This window comes from Lissotriton helveticus, chromosome 2_1 (genome assembly GCF_964261635.1).
Source record: "Lissotriton helveticus chromosome 2_1, aLisHel1.1, whole genome shotgun sequence".
NCBI lineage: Eukaryota > Metazoa > Chordata > Amphibia > Caudata > Salamandridae > Lissotriton > Lissotriton helveticus.
In genome coordinates this window covers 598131372-598151660 of record NC_136059.1, presented here as the reverse complement: position 1 = coordinate 598151660, position 20289 = coordinate 598131372, and the positions used below count along the sequence as shown (strand labels likewise).

General features: G+C 44.1%; 1 protein-coding gene across 1 annotated transcript in view; it reads left to right on the top strand.

Moving 5' to 3' along the window:
- LOC144818167 (baculoviral IAP repeat-containing protein 1-like) overlaps window positions 1–20289 on the top strand; it is a 1283508-nt gene that overhangs the window by 515539 nt on the left and 747680 nt on the right. Inside the window, exon 5 of the mRNA XM_078675291.1 lies at window positions 9086–9167. Within this exon, the coding sequence (XP_078531417.1) occupies window positions 9086–9167 (82 nt within the window). The remainder of the gene's footprint in view (window positions 1–9085; window positions 9168–20289) is intronic.

Sequence of the window (20289 nt, the reverse complement as noted above, 5' to 3'; positions counted from 1 at the left end):
CAGCAGCCTGATTCTCTGCCCCCACGACTCCCTGGTAGCGGGTCCACACTGACAATGCGAGTACGCCCTCTGCCTTCTTCATCTCTTGGACGGTTGTATACTGATGGACGTTTTGACCAACAATTCCTCGAGACCTGTTCGAAAAAGATAGAACGATTCACGATGCCTAATGACACTGACAAAGTGCGAGAGAGTTTTCTACAGTTGAACTCTTCCCTAGCATATAGACATCCCCCCTCAGCGAATAGTACTAGTAATTCTCTGGTACCCCTAGCGACAGTAGGGCCCTCACCTTACTTCTGTATTCAGGGTAGGGGTCCGATTAAAGTGGGTGACAGCCTTTGCAATGTGACTGCCTCGATTCGTCTGCCCCTCAGTCCTTCAATGGGAAACAACATTTACAACGTAACTTTTACAACGAACTACCATTACAACGAATTTTTTACAACGCAAAAACTTTTACAACGCATACCATTACAACGCAGGATTTTACAACGCAAGTACCTTTACAACGCATACCATTACAACGTAAGTATTGGTAAGTATATAATTATTTTTAAAATATATGTTTGGGTTTTTGGGTAAAGGGATATTTTTAGGGTTCAGGGTCAGTTTTCAGTTTTTGGGTAAAGGGGTATTTTTAGGGTTCAGGGTCAGTTTTCAGTTTTTGGGTAAAGGGGTATTTTTAGAGTTCAGGGTAAGTTTTCAGTTTTTGGGTAAAGGGGTATTTTTAGGGTTCAGGGTCAGTTTTCAGTTTTTGGGTAAAGGGTTATTTTTAGGGTTCAGGGTCAGTTTTTAGTTTTTGGGTAAAGGGGTATTTTTAGGGTTCAGGGTCAGTTTTTAGTTTTTGGGTAAAGGGGTATTTTTAGGGTTCAGGGTCAGTTTTCAGTTTTTGGGTAAAGGGGTATTTTTAGGGTTCAGGGTAAGTTTTCAGTTTTTGGGTTAAGGGGTATTTTTAGGGTTCAGGGTCAGTTTTCAGTTTTTGGGTAAAGGGGTATTTTTAGGGTTCAGGGTCAGTTTTCAGTTTTTGGGGTACAGGGTTAATTTGTAAAAATAAAATAAAATTATATTTAAATTAAATTAATTAAATGTAATTAAATAAAAATTATTTATATTTTAATAATTTAAATTAATTTAAATTAAAAAAAATATTTTTAGGGTTCAGGGTCAGTTTTGGGTTTTGGGGGTACAAGGTTAATTTGTAAAAATAAATTCAAATTATATTTAAATTAAATTAATTAAATGTAATTAAATAAAAATTATTTATATTTTAATAATTTACATTAATTTAAATTAAAAAAAATATTTTTAGGGTTCAGGGTCAGTTTTGGGTTTTTGGGGTACAGGGTTAATTTGTAAAAATAAATTAAAATTATATTTAAATTAAATTAATTAAATAAAATTACATACAATTTAATTATATTTTAATAATTTAAAATAATTTATATTAAAAAAAATATTATATACTCACCAATATTTACGTTGTAATGGTATGCGTTGTAAAAGTACTTGCGTTGTAAAATCTTGCGTTGTAATGGTATGCGTTGTAAAAGTTTTAGCGTTGTAAAAAATTCGTTGTAATGGTAGTCGTTGTAAAAGTATGCGTTGTAACGTCATACATCCTCCTTCAATGGTTACCCCCCCGAATATCTATTTTGTATGTGGAGATAATGGGTATTTGTGGTTGCCCGAGGGTTGGGGTGGGACATGTTACTTGGTGTATATACTCCCACCTGTTTATGTGGCACCTTCAGATTACCATAAAACTCACCGAAGGTATGCCGTCATGGAAGGACTGCGTAAAAGGAGGGACCTCTAGGTGGAGGACGTTGATCAGACTGACACGTCTGGGCAACAATTCACAGACTTCTCGAAGGGTTTGTTACCATTCTGGGGTCCTATTTTTAATAGTAGAGCCATTAGGCGTCTGTCAAGGGTGATGACCACGGAGGCTGACATTGCAGCCAATATGTCTCTTGAGATGCAGGCTATGAGATTATTCACGATCCAAAATAGGATGGTGCTTGACATCATCCTTGCAGATAGGGGTGGAGCTTGTCGCGTCATCGGGACCTCTTGCTGCGTGTACATCCCTGTCTCCGCCCCGACGGTTAATTTAGCTGTACAGAAACTCCATAGGTTGGCAGCCGAACTCCATCAGGACACGGGTACATGGTCCTAGCAGACATGGTTGTGGGGTGTTTTCTCCTCCTGGGGTTGGAAAATACTGATGGGTTTAGTAGGAGTAGTTGGTGTCCTTCTGACATGTTGCCTTTGCGTGTACTGCCTTCCTCCTTGCTGTTCTATGTGTGCCAGTAACATACAAGCTCCTAAAAATAGGTCGAAACAATTCCCTGTTTCCAATGATCTTGAACTTTATGATCCCCGCTGGTTGATGCTTATTGATGATGATGTTCTTGATTAATATGTTATGCTGGCCCTTAGAATTAGATGTAAAGGCTCTCCTTTTAGTTAATAAAGTTAGCCACAGTCTGCTAAAAGGAGGGTCTGATAGGTTTCATTCATCCATGCCCCGCCCACTGAATACATTATATTTATGAGTTAGCAGAATGTGTCTAATTACTGATATGCATTTACGTTTATGCTTTTCTGTTAGTTATTCATTTATGCGTGTGACATTATTCCAGTGTTCTTAGCTTAGCCTGTGTGCCACCATTTTGATGCATTTCCCTATTCGTGCGAGTTGCACTTGCTCATTCCCCCTCCCGTAGGAATAGGAATATTCCACATGTCAGCAGTTTTTAATTCTCGGCCTACTGTGACTGAAACTACCAGCGAAACTCCTTATCAGTCTGTTCTCATGTGCTGGAGATGCTCAAGCCTGGCTCTGTGTCCTTGGGGGCTGATAGGGGAATGTTGCAATCCCAGGTGCAGATGCCTACTGTATGAGACCATTGTTCACCATCTCAGGGGTTCAGTACTTTTCCACAAATGGGCGTGCCTTACTCTGCTTTTTCGCATTATAATGTGTTACTGTAATGACGGGAGTCAGTCCTTCTCGGCGCACTCTTAGGGGTGAGGTCGAACAGGGCCCTCTCATATGGGAGTGTATGGCCTAATAAAACTAATTGTTTTTATTCTTCTCCACTGTCCGGCTGACTTGTTATTGGGAATAATAGGTGAGTGCTGTAAGTCACTCGGGTGGATTTGAGCCACGCTTATCACAGGCCTCACGATCAAGGCAAGTAAGTGCCAGATCGGGCAGGGTTCCCTGGTATACTTGGGTCACCAGGTAGGAAGCAGCCAGGTGGCGCCCCAGACACAGACTCAGACACAGGTGAGAGCCTTTTTAGGTCTCACAGGGTATTACAGGAGGTTTGTCAAGGGGTATAGCAACTTTGTTGCGCCCTTGACTGAGCTGACTTCCAGGAAGCAGCCCAAGAAAGTGAACTGGACTGACACCTGTCAGAAGGTTTTTGATGCCCTGAAGACTGCCATGTGCACAGCACCCGTGCTTCAGGTGCCCAACTTCTCAAAATAATTCATTGTACAGACAGACCTTCAGAGCAGGGTGTGGGAGCTGTTCTATCACAGATTAATGAAGAGGGCCTAGACCAACCTGCAAATTCATCAGTAGGAGGTTACTTCCACGGGAACAGAGGTCGAGTGCAATTGAGCGTGAGGCATTTCCTTTGGTCTGGGTGCTGAAGAAGTTGAGACCATACTTGTTTGGGACCCACTTCCTGGTTCAGACCGACCACAGGCCCCTCAGATGGCTGATGCGGATGAGGGGTGAGAACCCAAAGTTGTTGAGGTGGTCCATTTCCCTACAGGGTATGGACTTTACGGTGGAACACCGCCCTTGTACAGAACTCGCCAACGCTGATGGTCTGTCCACATTTTTCCGCCTGAGTGAAGAGAACTCCGAAGGGGAAGGGTAGTTCTCCCCACATTTCAGCTGGAGGAGACACATGTTAGACCTGGCATCATTGGCGTGAGTCTCCCTTCCATTTTAACGGCTTGCCTCCTCTGTTTGATATGTTTTTGCTGGTTTTATGCTTTGGGCACTGTGCCACTGCTAATCAGTGCCACAGTGCAAGTGCTCCCTATGTTAAATTGATGTACTGATTGGTTATTCCATGATTGGGTTATTTGATTTATCTGTTAGCCCCCAGTACAGTGCACCATAGGTGCCCAAGGCTTGTAAATCAAATGCTGCTGGTGGGCTTGCAGCACTGGTTTTGCCACCGTCAGAAGCAGCTTGTAAAGTGTGTCTCAGGCCTGCCATTGCAAGGCCTGTGTGCAGTCTAGCACTGCCATGTCGACTTGGCCAAGTGCACCCACTTGCCACTCCCTAAACCTTCCCTTTGCCTCATGTTAGACACCCCTATGGTAGGCCCAATGGCAGGGTGCATTGTGAGTATAAGGTAGGACATCCTCTGATGTGTGTAGTATGTTCTAATAGTGAATTGCAGCCATGTTCGTTTTTCACTATTGAAGGCTACCTGTTCTCCATAGGCCAGAATGGGCAGTTCGATTATTACATTCTTATAAACCTAACTGACTCATGGAACATGGTAGAAATTCGAATTTAGTATACCTGAACTCAGAATAATAAAATTCATATTTTAGTAAAGTTGGTTTTAATATTCTGTGTTTGAAAATACCACTTTTAGAAAGTAAGTAGTTTCTTGCCTAACTATCCAGGCCTGCCTCTGCTAGGTTATGTATTCCTTGTCTGGGTTTGTGAGTGACAGGGCTGGGGGATTCCAAGGGACAGGCTGGAGCAGCCCAGTGGTGAATAGAGAGATCTGCATCTAGATGGGAGGGAGATGTTGCACCTGGGACCTGAATAGGGCTGGGCCTTCCCTCTACAATGCTGGCTCCACCTCTGACTGATGTCTCTGTCCTGCACTGTGAAAGGAGAGGAGGAATCATGTCAACAGAGTGCCCCAGAGCTGTATCTTCCCTCCCCTGTGCTGGCTCCACCTCCTGTGGGGCGGCTCTGCCCTGCACAGTGAAAGGAAGAAGAGAGTCATGTAAACAAAGTGCTCAGGAACTGGTTTGGACTAGGCAGAGGCCTCTCTGTTTTCAGAGAACAAAGGATTTTGGGGTATAAATATTGGGACCCTGATCCCAAGAAATTAGATCACTTCTGGACAAGAAACCTTTCTGCCAGGGAGGAGAACCAAGGAAGCTGCAGGAGTTGTACTGCCCCTCTGCCAGTGTGATGTTTGCTGGGTTGGCCTGCAGTGGTTGCTTCATTGCCAAGGGAAAGGAGAAGGAACTTTGTATGGACTTTCATCTACAGAATATTCTCCAAGGGCTTGAACTGTGCTTGCCTTCTGCTAAAGTCTCAGGGACAAAAGCCTTCACCTCCAGCTCCCCACTGAATTTCCTTGCTGGGAATTCTGACTCTAGACACTTGCGTGCCGCTGGGAGCTGGAAGCGCGATGCATCGAGAAGAAGTGTGTCGCCGCCACAGCTGAAATCGTCGCATCGCCAGAGAAGCGAGCCTTCGCCGCATCTCCCTGGAAGCGTGTGTTCATCGAATCTGCCTGCTGTCACATCTCCATCGTGAGAGTCGCCATCGCATCACGGGAGAAGCGTGTCGCAGGACCTATCGCGGCTCCAAAGTACAGAGTCGTCGCAAGGCTGCCAGGGCGTCATCAAATTCCCGCATCAAGGGCGCCATCTTCTTGCATCGCAACCGGATCGTCGCATCGCATCCAGGCACCATTTTGCGCACCGCAACGGGCCCGCAGGCCGAGAATCTACACATCACCTCCGCACCGGTAAGGATCACGACGCATCCACTACTCTGCGCAAGCACTGAAGCACGACGCATCATCTCCCCCGGATCACGGAACCGACGCATCTCCCCTTTTGCGAGCCTTTTTGTTTACTTTGCGGCATCCAGGTACTTTGCTGAAAACTTTGTCGCATTTACCATCAACTTGAACTAAGCAAATTTAATCATCTTTTAAGTAATCTTAAGTGTAGTATTGTGGATTTTTGCCGTTTGTGGTCTTATGTTAAGTCTATATAAAGAATACTTATTTTTATAAAACCCGTGTTGTGTCCATCTGTAGTGTTTTCACTATATTTCTGTGTATATTCACAAACGGTTAACACACTGCCTCTGAGATAAGCCTGTCTGCTCGTGTTAATCTACGAAGAGGGTGAGATGGGGTTATTAAGGAGTGCAATCCCCTTAGCCTGACTTAGAAGTAAGTGTCCCTATTTGGACAAATGTGAATACCATTGCCAACTAGAGACCCCCAGATCTAACAGTTGTGTAACCTCATTAACTTTCTAATAAATAATGTACAAATTTAAGAAAAGTCATTTGTGTTTGGTAGACTGCCGTAGTCTGGGTTCCAAGAATAACAATGTGTCTTCAAATGGTAAAGGGAGTACATAAATTAGTTTTATGGGATGTTTTTTAAGTTTTAGCAACTGCTGGTTTAGCCAGATGAGAAGTAATGCAGATTCTCACAAAGTATTTGACTTGAATGAGACATAGGGTTCTGTGTCCCAGTAGGATAATGCTTCAGCCTGAGGCGAGAGTGCAGTGCTATTAGAAAGGTCCTACGTGATGGACTTTACAATGAATGTAGAGTATTACTCATTTCATAGGGCAGATAGCTTCTGATCCGACTGTTAAATCTCAACCAAGACGTCAGCTGGGTGAAAGGTGGTTTGACAGTAATTGTTCACGGGCCCACCGAGAGCTACTCCAAACTTTGAAAAAAACTCCAAGAGATAGGGATTGCATAGTAAGTTTAAGGAAATCATATAAGCTGGTGATTCACTCACGTAAACAGGAGATTAAAGAAGAAGCTTGGAATGCACTTTGCTCAGTAGAAATTTTAAAGGATAGTGCGAGATTCTGGGCCATTGTGAAAGCAGCTTTTTTTACGGGTGTATAGAATGACCCCATGGAGAGCAATATTACCGAGGGGCAGTGGCTCACGCATTTTGAGGCAATTCATGGGCTCAGTGTGGATGGTGATCCACCTCTGACTTTGGTAACCTGTCGAGACTCGCTCCCACTGTTATTTGAGGAGGCAGATGTAGAAAGGGCAATCATAGAGACATCTAATAATAAAGCACCTGGCCCTGATTGTGTGCCGGCGGATCTTTATAAATGTGATCTCAAATTTTAGGCAAGGATATTAACCAATGTCTATAATGCCTCGGGTACCCAGGGTTTTCCTGCATCATGGGCCCTATCAACAATCATCCCAGTTTTTAAAAAGGGCCAGAGAGGGAATCCTCGGTGTTATAGACCCATATCTTTAATTGACTCTGCCGTTAAAATACTGGGCAAAGTCGTTCTGGCCAAAATCATGGACTGTGTGATTGAAAATGTGGTCCTTTCTAACCTCCAATATGGATTTAGACATTGTAGAAGTACTCTGGATCAGTGTCTGAATCTACATTTTTTAATAAGCAAATATACGATAGCTAAAGAAGATTCTTCATACATGGATTTTATGGACCTTTCTTCAGCGTTCGATCTGGTTCACAGGTCGAAGCTGTGGACTATTTTGCTACATCTGTGCATTGCTCCATTTCTAGTTAATTTTTTGGCTGACCTGCATCGGGATATTTCTGCAACAGTAAGGGTTAGGCAGGATGGCAAATGTACAAGGCAGTTTAAGTTAGGGAGGGGCGTCCGACAGGGATGTATTTTGGCCCCAATTGTTTTTACCCTTTATATCAATGCCCTACAAAAATCTTTAGTGGAGGCTTGTTTGGATATTCCGCGTGTAGGAGAACTGATTATCCCGGTCCTCCTATTCACGGATGATGCAGTACTATTAGCTTGTACAGCTGTAGGCCTTCAGGCTCTTTTGAATGCCTTTGGTGATTTTATGAAATCTTTGGATCTGATTGTTAATATCAAGAAATCCCATATTATGATAGCTGGTAAAAGAAATGGGAAAATTAAATCGTTTTATTGTAATGGAGCTAAGGTCTCTAGGGTGCCCTCTTTTACTTATTTGGGGGTGCTATTTGACGAAAGAGGTTCCTGGGTCCCCCAACAGAAGGCAAAGAAGAATGCCGTAGTCAGGTCAACAACAGTCCTCTTAGGGTTCGCTCAACGACTGGGTGCTAGACCCTTTGAAGCCATGCTTGGAATTTATAGATTCAAATGTTTGGCTATTGCCTTGTATGGTTCAATGATTTGGGGCTATAAGCAGCAGGAAGAGATACAGAAGGTGGAAAATAGATTTTTGCCATTCACCAGGAACTTGGAATGGGGTATGTATCCAATTTAATGACAATTGCTTTAATTTTGGAACGTGAGGAGCAGGAGCTACAGAAACCTCTTGTTAGGGCCCATTATCTGATAATATCTTCTCCATCAATTGAGCCCTACTTAAGAATAGTGACCAAGCCCTTCCATCGGTGGCTCCTGATCAGATTCCGTTTTAACTTAATTCATTTCTCCCTGGGTACTATCTCGGGTTGGTCTAACCTGAGAATCTAGATCCATGTCAGTGGGACAATTTTTCTTCACAGGACACTTCATTTTATGATGTTTTGCGACATTTATACAGAAATACGAAGGAGGTTTCTAGTCCCTCTTTTGAGGGGCAAGGGTTTCCTACAGATCAAGCCAGTTCTTCTTTATTTACAAACGCTTAGCTACACCTGGGATATTTTTAACATCGCTAGCTTTATGGTTGCAGCTGTACGACTTAAAAAAAAGAGACTTTCTCTGATAAATCCTGTTTGAAATCATTTATTTTTCCACAGATTGAATTTGATATGTACTTGACTGTTTTTAACTTTAATGAAATATTTACTAACGCCCATTATGTTTTATATATTTGGTATGATTGTGCTAATTTTTAACTGTGCATTGTACTTTTTGTGATTTTTAAATAATCAAATAAAAGTGGTTTGACTGACAGACTGACAGACTGACATAGGAAAATATTTGTGCGGTCCACCAAGATGCAAATCAACAAGCAAAAAAAAGAATTACCCAGTTCCTGAGAATTTATTTTTGGTCTACCCAGATGCATTTTTAATAAATATACAGACACACTCACACGTGTATATTACTTAGTCCCATTTATAATTTGAAAATGTATGTTTTTAATTTTAGGTGTGGATTTCTTAGCAGTAGAAAAACAGAAAATGAAATTGATCAGTACATACAAGATTATCATGGATTCAAAGGTGTTACGGTAAGAGTGCTGGTATATGTCGTGCTAGAAAAGAAAAATATTTATGCATTCAAAAACAACCTTCATCTCCACTCAAGACTGCATGCAATATATATTTTTTTAACATAGCATAAAATTTTCATTTATTTATTCATTTCATTTATTTTTGTTATATCCTCAAACCATCTTCCAACCACTGCGTTGAGCCTAAGAATTTGACCTCACAAAGTATTTAGTGTCAGGTTGGGTTCTCTGGAGCAGGCAGTGGCAGGGCCACTGATTTCCCCGCAAGACAAAGCGCTAAGGAGAGTTCCTGGTAACCAGCGTTCAAGTTACCAAGCAACAGAAAGTTGACGTCATCGAAGTCTCCTTGACTCATTGGGTATGTGTGTGAGCAGCACATGATCTAAGTCAAGAGAGATGTGTGGGTTCAGTTGAGCCTGGATTGTAGTACAACTGGATTATTGCAATGGCAAAAAGTATGGTTGTATAGCCAAGATTGTGGGTGAAATATGAATTTGATATCAAAATGAGAGCCCCAACCCAGTCTGTAGACCTTTACAATTGTCAAGGCAGCGAGGATTATACGGTATGAAGGACAAAATTATGCGGCACAAATGATAATTTATGAAGCAGATTGGCAGTGTTACATTCACCATTTGAGGTAAAACCATATCTTTATGAAATGTGCAATTTATTTACCAATTACCTGAAATCCATATCTGTGCTGTAAACATTTCTGTAGCAGCACGCGGTGCATTGTACACCATGTCGGGAAAATGAAAACATAGTTGTGCACGCCCTTCATTCATGAGCAGTGAGGGTTTGTTGCACGTAGGATGATGAGGCTGGAGATCATGCGCTCTGGCCAACTGCCACGGAGGGTTTGGCGCGTCGTGCTTTTTCAATAAACTGAGTCGTTCCTCTGATCTATGTATAATTATACCTGATATGGAACTTTCTGTTTGCCATCCTCCCAGAGGGAGGTGCTGAATCTGGGATGGTGAATGTGCTCCTCAGAATTAAAGAATTCAAGATTAAACACCTAAATAGCTCACTTGCTATATTTCACTTACCTAGTTACAACGCGCCAAGATTTTAGATTTCAGATGGCAGCCCCTTGGTATTATAGGCACTATAATCAACCCCCAGTCAATCTCCCCTCTTCGCTTAGGATTCCACCCTCCCTTAGGCATGGAATTCATGCCATGGTTAGGGCGGTATGAGCTCCTACTAATTAACACTACAATACTTAGCTATAGCACCAACTTTTACACTATTGCCACAAATCCTAAATGAACTGTGCTGTTGATTTTTGTTTCGAATATCATGTCATTGCTATTGCAGACACCATATCCTTCTTAACATCCAGACGTGTTTCAGGGGTTGTCCACCCAGGCGAACCTTCACAGGTCTCTATTGCGGCACTGGATTAGAGGACACTGAGCACACACACTTCCACTGACATTTTTATGAACTTGAGTGTGTTTGGAAGTATTTTGGAACTGTAGAGGATTAAAAGCAGCGCAACACCTCAGGATTTAACATGGACTGACCATCGGGCCTTAAGGTTCTCCTTCACCCAACCAGAAGGGGGAAAAAAGCCCCTCGGAAGGAAGGTCGTGCGCAGGTCTTAGAGGAAAGTCACACCTGAGCCATTCTGCGGGGCCATCCCAGCCGCGTTTATAGAGGGGGGTTTAGAGAGCAACAAGGCATTGGAGGGGTGGGAGGCTGCTATGGAGATGGCGCTGAACCATATTGCCCCTCTAAAAACAGTGAAAATAAATGAGAAGCGAGTACCTGCTCCATGGTATTCGGAAGAACTTAAAGAGGAGACCGGTCGGTGCAGGGGGCAGGAAAGAAAATGGAGGAGAACTAAATGTTCTGAGGACAAGCGGGCCTATAACGAGGCACATAGAGCTTACCTAGGCCACTGCAAAACCGCCAGAAGAGAACATCTAAACAGGCGGATTAGGGAAGCAAACAACTCCTCACAGGAATTGTTTACGATACTAAAAGAATTCACTAATCTGACGGTGAGCAGCTCAGCGGTCCGGCATACGCAAGATCTATGCGATAAGGTGGCTACCCATTTCAGAGAAAAGATAGATATCATCTATAACTCTCTGGGGGGAGGAGAGACCGCAAAGCTACCCAACACGATGATGAGGACCCCCTCCCTATCCAAGCTTGAATCTTTTTCCACTATCACAACAGAGCAAATAAGAGCAGCTCTTGCAGCAATCAAGTCAGGAGCAGAATCAGACTGTGCCCCTCCTTTCGTTATGGCAGAACTGGCCACCATCTTAGCTCCTTCTCTCACGGACGTTTGTAACATCTCCTTAGACACGGCCATCTTCGCAGACAAGTGGAAAAATGCACTGATTAGACCGCTTCTAAAAAAAAACGTCAGCCGATCCTTTAGAAATGAACATTTATAGGGCAATATCTCTTCTGCCATGTTGTGCAAAGGTCATGGAGAAGATGATTAACCAGCAATTGACAGGTTATCTGGAGCAGAACCAACTATTAGATCCCACTCAATCGGGTTTCCGAGCAGGACATAGCATGGAGGCAGCTTTGATGGAAGTGACTGACAGTATCCGTATGCCCTTAGATAAAGGGACTCCCTCTATGCTGGTACTGTTAGATCTGTCGGCTGCCTTCGACACCATCTCCCATTCCATCCTGCTTTGTAGACTACAGGAGATTAGTGTCGAGGGCCAAGCACTGGCATGGTTGGAAAGTTTTCTGGCAAAGAGATTTCAGCGGGTCAAACTAGAGCCATTTATGTCAGCAATTACCCTAGTGGACAAGGGAGTTCTTCAGGGCTCCATCCTAAGCCCTACTCTGTTAAACATATACGCGGCCCCATTGTCTGCTATTATAAGATCGTGCGGTTTTGAGACGATCTCATATGCAGACGACACACAGGTGATTATTCTATTTGAATCGGATCCTGCGTCACTAGAACTAAGTTTAAGACCTGTATGTTGAACATAGCGGCCTGGATGAGGGACAATTTTCTTCAGCTCAACTCCAATAAGACGGAGATTCTCCCCTTTGGGAAGGCGGAAGAATTTTGGACACCAGATTGGTGGCCTTCGGAACTGGGGGATGCTCATTCCCCTACAAAGCAGGCCAGGAATTTGGGAGTCCTATTGGACAGCAAACTAACCTCTGAAGATCATGTAAAAACACTGTCTAGTTCCTGTTTTGGGATCCTGAAAATGCTAAGGAAAGTTTTTCCTTGGATCCCTCTGGATGCAAGAAAGACTCTCATCCAGGCATTGATTGTGAGTAGGTTGGACTATGGGAACGCCTTGGTAGGGGCCAGGGAAGAACTCTTCTCTAGGCTCCAGATACTGCAAAACACTGCAGCAAGAATGGCCCTGAATAAGCCGAGACTTACCCCGTCCCGTCCCCTGCTGCAATCCCTACATTGGCTGCCCGTTAAGAAGAGAGCAGTCTTTAAAATTCTTATACTGGTGTTTAAGGCAAGGCCTGGGTCTGGTATACCTAAGAAAGAAGGTAAGAGCGTTTGTGCCGGGCGTCAATTAAGATCCAGTAATCAAAACTTCCTAGTCCCGTGCAAAATTAATAAAGCTAGAATGGGAGGGTGTGCTTTTTCATATCTGGCCCCCTTCCATTGGAACAGGTTACCGGAAGCAATGCGGGGCTGTACATCTTTGGGTCACTTTAAGAAGAGTCTAAAGACCTAGCTGTTTTAAGAGTCTAGGCCGGTCGAGGGGCCTGCTTGCTCTGTACTGCCTGGCGCCGAGAGATCCCCCTGGGGATGATATGCTGCGCCATATAAATGTTAAATACATAAATAAATGGATCTAAAAATTGGAATAGATCACAAAAACTGAACAATGACAACTCTAAGAGACATTTGAAAAAGCTGAAGATGGCCCTCGTGTTTTCCCAAGCAAAGCAGCCAGCCTAATTTGGGCTAATCAACAAAGGAATTTGTTAGAGGGGTACTTACCTCTTTGTGATGAGGAGGACGGTGGTATGTTTAGTGGGCAATAGTAGTTTCAATTGGGAAAATACCACATTGCATAATGTGGGGCTACTAAGGTCGCTAGGAAATACTGAAGAAACATGTCCTGTGGCCTTGCCCAGACTATTACAATGCATTATACACTGACAATCTAAAATAAGCATTGCAATGCAAAAGGTCTTGCATTTGCCAGAGCTTGGGCTATTGGCATTGTAAATGTCAATGCATGTTATTTATGTGTTTTGAAAACCTGCAAGAGGTGCGTAAACATGCACTTTGAACTTATAGCCATTGCTTACGAGAAGCCAGGCTGGCAGTAAAAGAGGTGCAGTTACTGCCAGGCTTTCTTCTAGTAAGCAATAACTATGCACCGCTGTCAGGTTTTTCAAAACACATATATAACAAGCATTTGCTATGCAATAGCATTTTAGAAACTTTGACCTATTGGTATTCTGAATGACACTGCCTTTTAGTATTGCAGGTTTTTTAAACACATAAATAAAAGGCATTGCCATTTACAATGCCAATAGCTCAAAATCTCCCAATTGCGAGAGCTATTGCATTGCAAATGCTTGTTTCTTGTACAGGCTGCATGAGCCCCATTAAAATCATCCTCTTTCTCTTCCATCTCCTCACTCTCTACCCCTCCTCATTTACAATTTGGCTTTCACATGAAGGAGCTGTGCTGTGGGTGAATAAGGCGAGAGTGGGGGGGAGAGGGCCAGGTTGTGTAATCTGTCGATGTTTGACCTTGAAAACAATAGTCCGACCCCCCAGCACCACACTGTCCCCCACCCCATGGTCACATTTTACTTAGTAGAAACAGCATTGAAGAAATGGAAGACAGGACAGGAGAAAACCAGGCAGTGAAGATCTCATTTGGGGGCAGCTGAACTTGTATAAGACTAAATTCTAATTGTTTTTCAAACATGACGCATCTTACATATTTGGGGTCACATAATGCTGACAAATAGGAAACCATTGTGCTACTCGATTAGTGGTATTTTGTTGAGCTCTGTCTTTTCTGGTGGGTTGTAGCCATTGCAGTGTTGTTGCTCCTCACTATAAATACAGGACTTCAATTACCAGGATGCAAAGAAAATTCACATTTGCTAAATTAATTGGTTTGCTCCTTGTATATCTCAAGTTACAGGCTACAACTAGGATGAAAAGAGGGGGGAACACGGGGTGCCAAATTTGGTTCTGCCCTGGGTGATATCTGAGCAAAGGCCAGTCCTGCTTGCAACAGTCGTTAAAAGTGATCATACCACTTTCAGTTCATCCACATGTGAATAGCTTTTGAACATAGTGTGACCAGCCCTTTCCACAGTCAGGGTCAGGGTGCAAATATACCGCTTTTAATGACGCATCACTAGAGGTCTCTGAACGAACAGAGACTGAGAGGCAAAGAACCCCTTAATCTGTCTTGTTTCTCATCGTAAGGACTACCTGCAGCATGACCCGCTCCTATTGGCAGGCTGGGCGTGTCAAGCACCTCCGACATGCCCTGTGCTAGTACTGTGTGTCATTTCCTTCCAACGTCCTCTCTGAGAGCCATGCTCCTCTCTGGGGAATACATCTGAACAACTTTAAGAGGAAACTGGTCGTACATGATTTGCAGTAAACTGTTTCCCAAGGCAGGCTCTTCCCAGGGGTGGCCTTAGGCATGTGCAAGCTGTGCACTTGCACAGGGCCACCAAACCCCAGGGGCCACCACGCCAATATATATCCTTAATATAATAATCCTCTGAGGATGATACATATTTGCGTGGTGGCCCCTGGCAGGGATTTGGCGGCCTCTGTTTCTGTTCCACTTCCAAACACCCTGACAACCCCCCCTCTTCACTGGCCTCCGCGCTCCACCCCGCCTGTACCCCCTCTTCCGGGGCCCCCTGCCTACGCTCCCTGCCCAGGGCCGCCATGAGCCTAGAGCCGCCCCTGCTCTTCCTGTGCAGTGAAATGCATTTGGAAAAAAAGAAAATACAGACATTCAATGGCACAGGATAATGCAGGCTCCTGCTTATGTAAGAAGCAGAAACGAATTAGGGCACTGGGTTAGAAAAGCGAAAAATTAGATGTTCTAAACATCACCAAATTGGATACTCTCAGGGTTTGCCCCCAATTTCCAGTGATGCAGCAATAATACTGGACTGCTTTCTCTATAAATCTGTGTATTCTGCTCCTTTTAAACCATTTTCATGATAACTATGTGTATTAAGACCATATAATTTGCAATAAATATACTTTTTGCTGATAAACAGTTTGTAACTTAATTGACCACTCCCGAGTCTAGGCAGTACCCATCAAACATCAGGGAAAAACAAAAAGAGATAGGTGAATTATTAATCTCAGCCACTAGTAATTATTCTGGGCTTCATTCCAATAGATTTTAATTTTGTTTGCCCACCTAGCCACCCCAGACAGGAACCAACCATATGCAAATCAGCCGTGGTCCAGCTCCAGTAGGAACAGTCCAGCCCAAACTGTCAGGTTTTGTCCATGGTGAACGAGGACATAAGCAACACCAGACCAATTTTTGCCTATTTGGGCCTCATCAGTAGGGTGAAGCTTGAGTCCCATGGGGCTGTGAGCACAGGACCCGCGTTTGGGTCAACCCACCACACTAATGAAAACAAAAATGCAATTGTTGGGGTGGTTGAATTAATCAAAGCCATGGGTAAACCTGAAGACACTCGCTTGGCAGTGACTCTCACGAGGTTCACATCCATTAGTCACCCTGTGTGGACATTGAAGTGCCTCTCCGGATCAGCAAAAGATATATTGAGGTATGGCTGCATGAAGGCATTTTAGGGGCCAAGCCTGAATATTTGGATGTGATCCTCATAGATTTTGACATCATACAGGACAATGGGTCCCCCAAGATTCCATTTTCTAATGAGGCCCTGATAACGTGCCTTCTTTGCTATGGAGTATTGTGGTCCACTAAAGCAGTTCAATGGGTTGAGCACCCACTGCAGGAATCATTGTTCAAAATACTGGAGACATATTCGACCCTCTGACACTAATAGAGCAACATTAAGAAGACATAGTTACACCTGCTATATATAGTGGTGCAAATTGTCAAAAACTACCAGGTTTCGGTACAGCTAAGTGTACACCAATGTGATTATTATTGTTGCATTGTAGATTGCAAAGCAATTTGGCGGATCCGAATTTATTTCAGGGATGTTCCATAGTTCTGTTAAAAGAAAGCCCTGAATCCTGTTTGCAGCATTTACCCGCGGCCCTCTTGCATCACTTCTGACAGCCGCCTCTTCCTTCTGTTTCCAGCATGGCTCCTTCATCTGATGCACTGCAGTTCGAAAGAGATGGAGCGATTGAAGAGGCCAGGGTCAGACTGTGAAAGAAAAGACACTCAAGGGCTTTGTTGCTGGACACAGAAAAGTACGAGAGCCTGGCACTCGCTAACTCCTCCCCAGACCACCCCTTGCCATTTGGACTTTTACTTTCTTATTTTGTCGGACACAGCGGCAGACCGGAAGTAGTTTGGGAAGCGCAGTAACAAAGCTGCGTGTGTCAGTGGGGCGAGCGGAGGGTGAGGGGTTCCCTAAAAAGTCACATTAGAATGAGACGGAGTCAGCAGAGGACGAATGGAGGGAGTGCAAGTGTGACAGGCGAAGGCAAAAACCAACAGAAATATTCAGTGAATTCGACGCCTCCCCCGGGTGAGCGGACGGTGCTCCGCTGTCAGGAGCCGAATTACTTTATCGGGAGGAAACCCCTCTCCCCTTCGGTGCTTTCTGGAGAGGGTTTGAGCTCTGCCTCCTTTGTAGTGTGTGCATTACCGGGGTAGAGCGTGGGGTGGGAAGGGGAGTAAGCCGGCCAGCAGTCCCAGGAGCCTCCCGCCTGCAGTCTCTGCCCGCTCCAGCTGCCAGGCAGGCTGCGCTGTGTTTTGAAGTGGAGGCGAGAGGGGGAGGCTGACGGGACGTTTCTGTCCCGCGTCCCGTGTGAGCTTTAAAGAGCCCTGCTTCAGGGAGAGGGAATGATTATTACCTCTGCAAGCGCCGGCCTTCCATTTTACTGCACAGGAATCTTGCCATAGGTTTGTGGAATGGCAAGACAGATGGATTATTTAAAGTCTGGTTCAACTTCCTGACCCCATCAACCTTGCAGAATGTGAAAACGACAGAAAGCGTACTTTGTTAAAGGTTCCGAAACCCATACTGTGAACATTACAGAAACACCACAACCCAACATTTTCAAGCAATGAACTTCGCTCTAGTTGTCTTTTATGTGAATCTTAGTTTCTGGGCAAATTCCATGAATTACAAAAAAGAAAAACCTCTCTTGCTGAGGGCATTCTTGTTTATAAGTTTATATAAGCTTACGCAGCAGCAATGGGTAAGAGGGGGGGCCTGCGCGATTCACTTGCGGGAGCGATAATTGCTACCATATGGTGGCGCTCGCTCCTGCAAGTGAATCTCCGCACCTGCATGCGCTGCCATTGAAGGCAATGGAACGTGTGCACGTTTTTGGCTAAAAAGCCATAACGATAACAAAAGGTCTTTTTGCCTATGCAGCGCATGCGCTTTGCGTAGGCGAGTCCAAAAAAGGTATTAATTGCATTGCAAATACTTGTTACTCGTGTTAACAGTATCTGTGCAAAGGACTCACTTGTCCAGTATCAGTGTATGATTTAAATATAGCCATCAACACCTGAAAGTTGACTAGTTAACCTTTACAAAGGCCTTACTCTGAGCGGCAGCACACCTGCAGCAGTTTTTGAGACTTTTGATCCGTTTGAACTAAAAGTGTTTGTTAAAATGTTCAGATTAAGAAGCAGATGAAGGAATATTTGCAAGTGCAGCTTGTACTGTGAAAACGGCAGCAGTGATTACTAGAGTGGGTGGCCAGAAGTCTAATGGCTTGCCACTTTTCCCGTTTCCCTCAGTGACCCTGTTGCAATTTGGTCTTATTTTGTTATTAAAGCTACAGAGTTTAAAGTACCAGACCTTTATAAGTGCAGAGCTGGAGGTCTGTTACTCTATCCAGGACTCTAGTGTTGTGTGTGTCTGTGCATCCAATGTGGATACCCAAGTGGTGTTCCAATTCTGGATTTGTACATAACACAAACACCATATTAAATAAAAAGCTCTACTGCACGTGTTAGGCACTTGGGCGTGTGGTAACCAAATAGCCGAAACATGTTCCTGTGTTATTCTTTATGTGTTTCAACATATGCTCAAGATTTGCCTTCACCTCCGAATTCAAAAGTAGCCCCAAAGATTGGAAGAAAGAATCCTGCTTTATCAATACCGATGAGTCAAGATTTCTGCAAATCATTGCAGCAGGCCTCTTTGTGCTTTGACGGGTAGATACATCTGACATGCTCATTGCAACGAAATGGGCCTGTGACATGATAGACATACCAAACTAGTTGTGGGGGTCTGGCTCAACTGGAGGTCCTCTTGGGCCCTTAAGCTCAAAGCGAGCCAAGCCTTCATGTGGCTTCTGCCTGCCACCCACACTCTTACATCATGCACCAGGGGATAAAGAAAAAGCATTAACTTTTTATGTAAATGAGAGAGAGTAAAATATATTTACTTAGTGCCTGAATTGTATATTGTAAAACTAGAAAACCTGGTATAAATTTTGGCTTTTCCGGTTTCCCAAATGATGTGAGCCTAAGCAAATATTTTGTTTCAGTGTGCCTGTTTTCTTCACTATCACATATAATAGCATATTGTGATGATGATTTTAGGATGTATGTAGTACAAAACTCCTTCTCGTTTGTGTTTGATTTAATAGACTATAATGTTGCTTGGTGGAGGATGGAGGAGTAATAACCTAACCCACATGGCAAATGACGCCTCTTAGTTCAATAATGGCATTATCGGCAGGGTGTTTGGGGAAGGACTGGGTGGTGGGTTTGCACATTTTTAATCACTTCATGTTTAAAGACTATCACTTCTAATAAATGGCACGCAGAGGATTGGTATATTCTAAAGTACTATGGTTAAGGATTTATATTAAAGAAACATGCATTCTGTTTTTTTAAAGAGACTTTATCATGTTTTACATTATGTTTGTTACTTGCCAAATATTTTTAGACTCAGCACCTGCTCTTACAGTCAAGCCAGACAATTTTTCCCTGGTTAAGTTGTTGGTTTGCTCACCTCTATCGCTAACACAGCACTGCAGCCTGGACTGTACTAGATCAGGAGTTGTATTATGAATTCATGTGCTGCTGCAGAGTGGAGCTGTTCTCTTACATTCAGGGCCACTAGAATTATATGACTGTGGCCGCTACGTTTTCCCGCACACTTTCGACAAGAGAAGAGGTGGCGCTGCCACAGAGTGTGAGGTGAGGGGGGGTTGGGTGGGGATGAGGGAAGCAGTGGCCTTGGGTGGGATGAAGCGCTGTGGATAGAGGAGAGAGGGTAGGGGAGATGCTTGGGGCAGCCGGAGGGTTATGTTGATGGGGGCTGGTAGTGCTGAGGTCGCAGTACACGGGGGAGGGGGATATCGTTCTTCTTGAGATTAACCCATTTCCTTTCTCTACACTGTTCAAAGGAACAATCAGATGAACAGGACTGCGTGCAGAGTGAGCAATTCAAGTTACATAAACACAGCAAATGGTAAAAGCTACCTGGGGATGTTTGCTGCCAAGAATAATCGGGGTTGGATAAGGCACGCAAGTGCTGTTGCAGAGAAACGGCTTAGAACCCAAACCGAGAGTGTAGGCGTCCCCTAGCTTCCAAAGAATTTCAGGGGCAATGTAGAAGCTTGCCAATTAACACTTTGCCTTTGCCCTGCATTTGCGCGTTCATACACGACAAGCAAGTGCTATAGGGCTTCCCGAAGCAGGGCTACTGCCGAAGGGGAATGCAGGTTTGTCTATAACTCACTCCCCTTTTGCTGCCATGGTGAAGGGTGGGGCATGCACACAGTCATGAAGCAGCGGTGCTCTGCATGGTCCACTACGCCCTACCTTATGAAGATGCCGAGAGTGGCTGAAAATGATTATTCGCGGGAGCCCAAAAATAATAAATAAACAGAGCGCGGCGTCCCTGAAGAGGTCACCTCGCTCAGTCTTAAAGCAGAAGCCTCCCAGAAAAGAGGGGCTCAAGTGCGAGGCAAAAACACAACGCACGCATGACGAGCAACAGACGATGG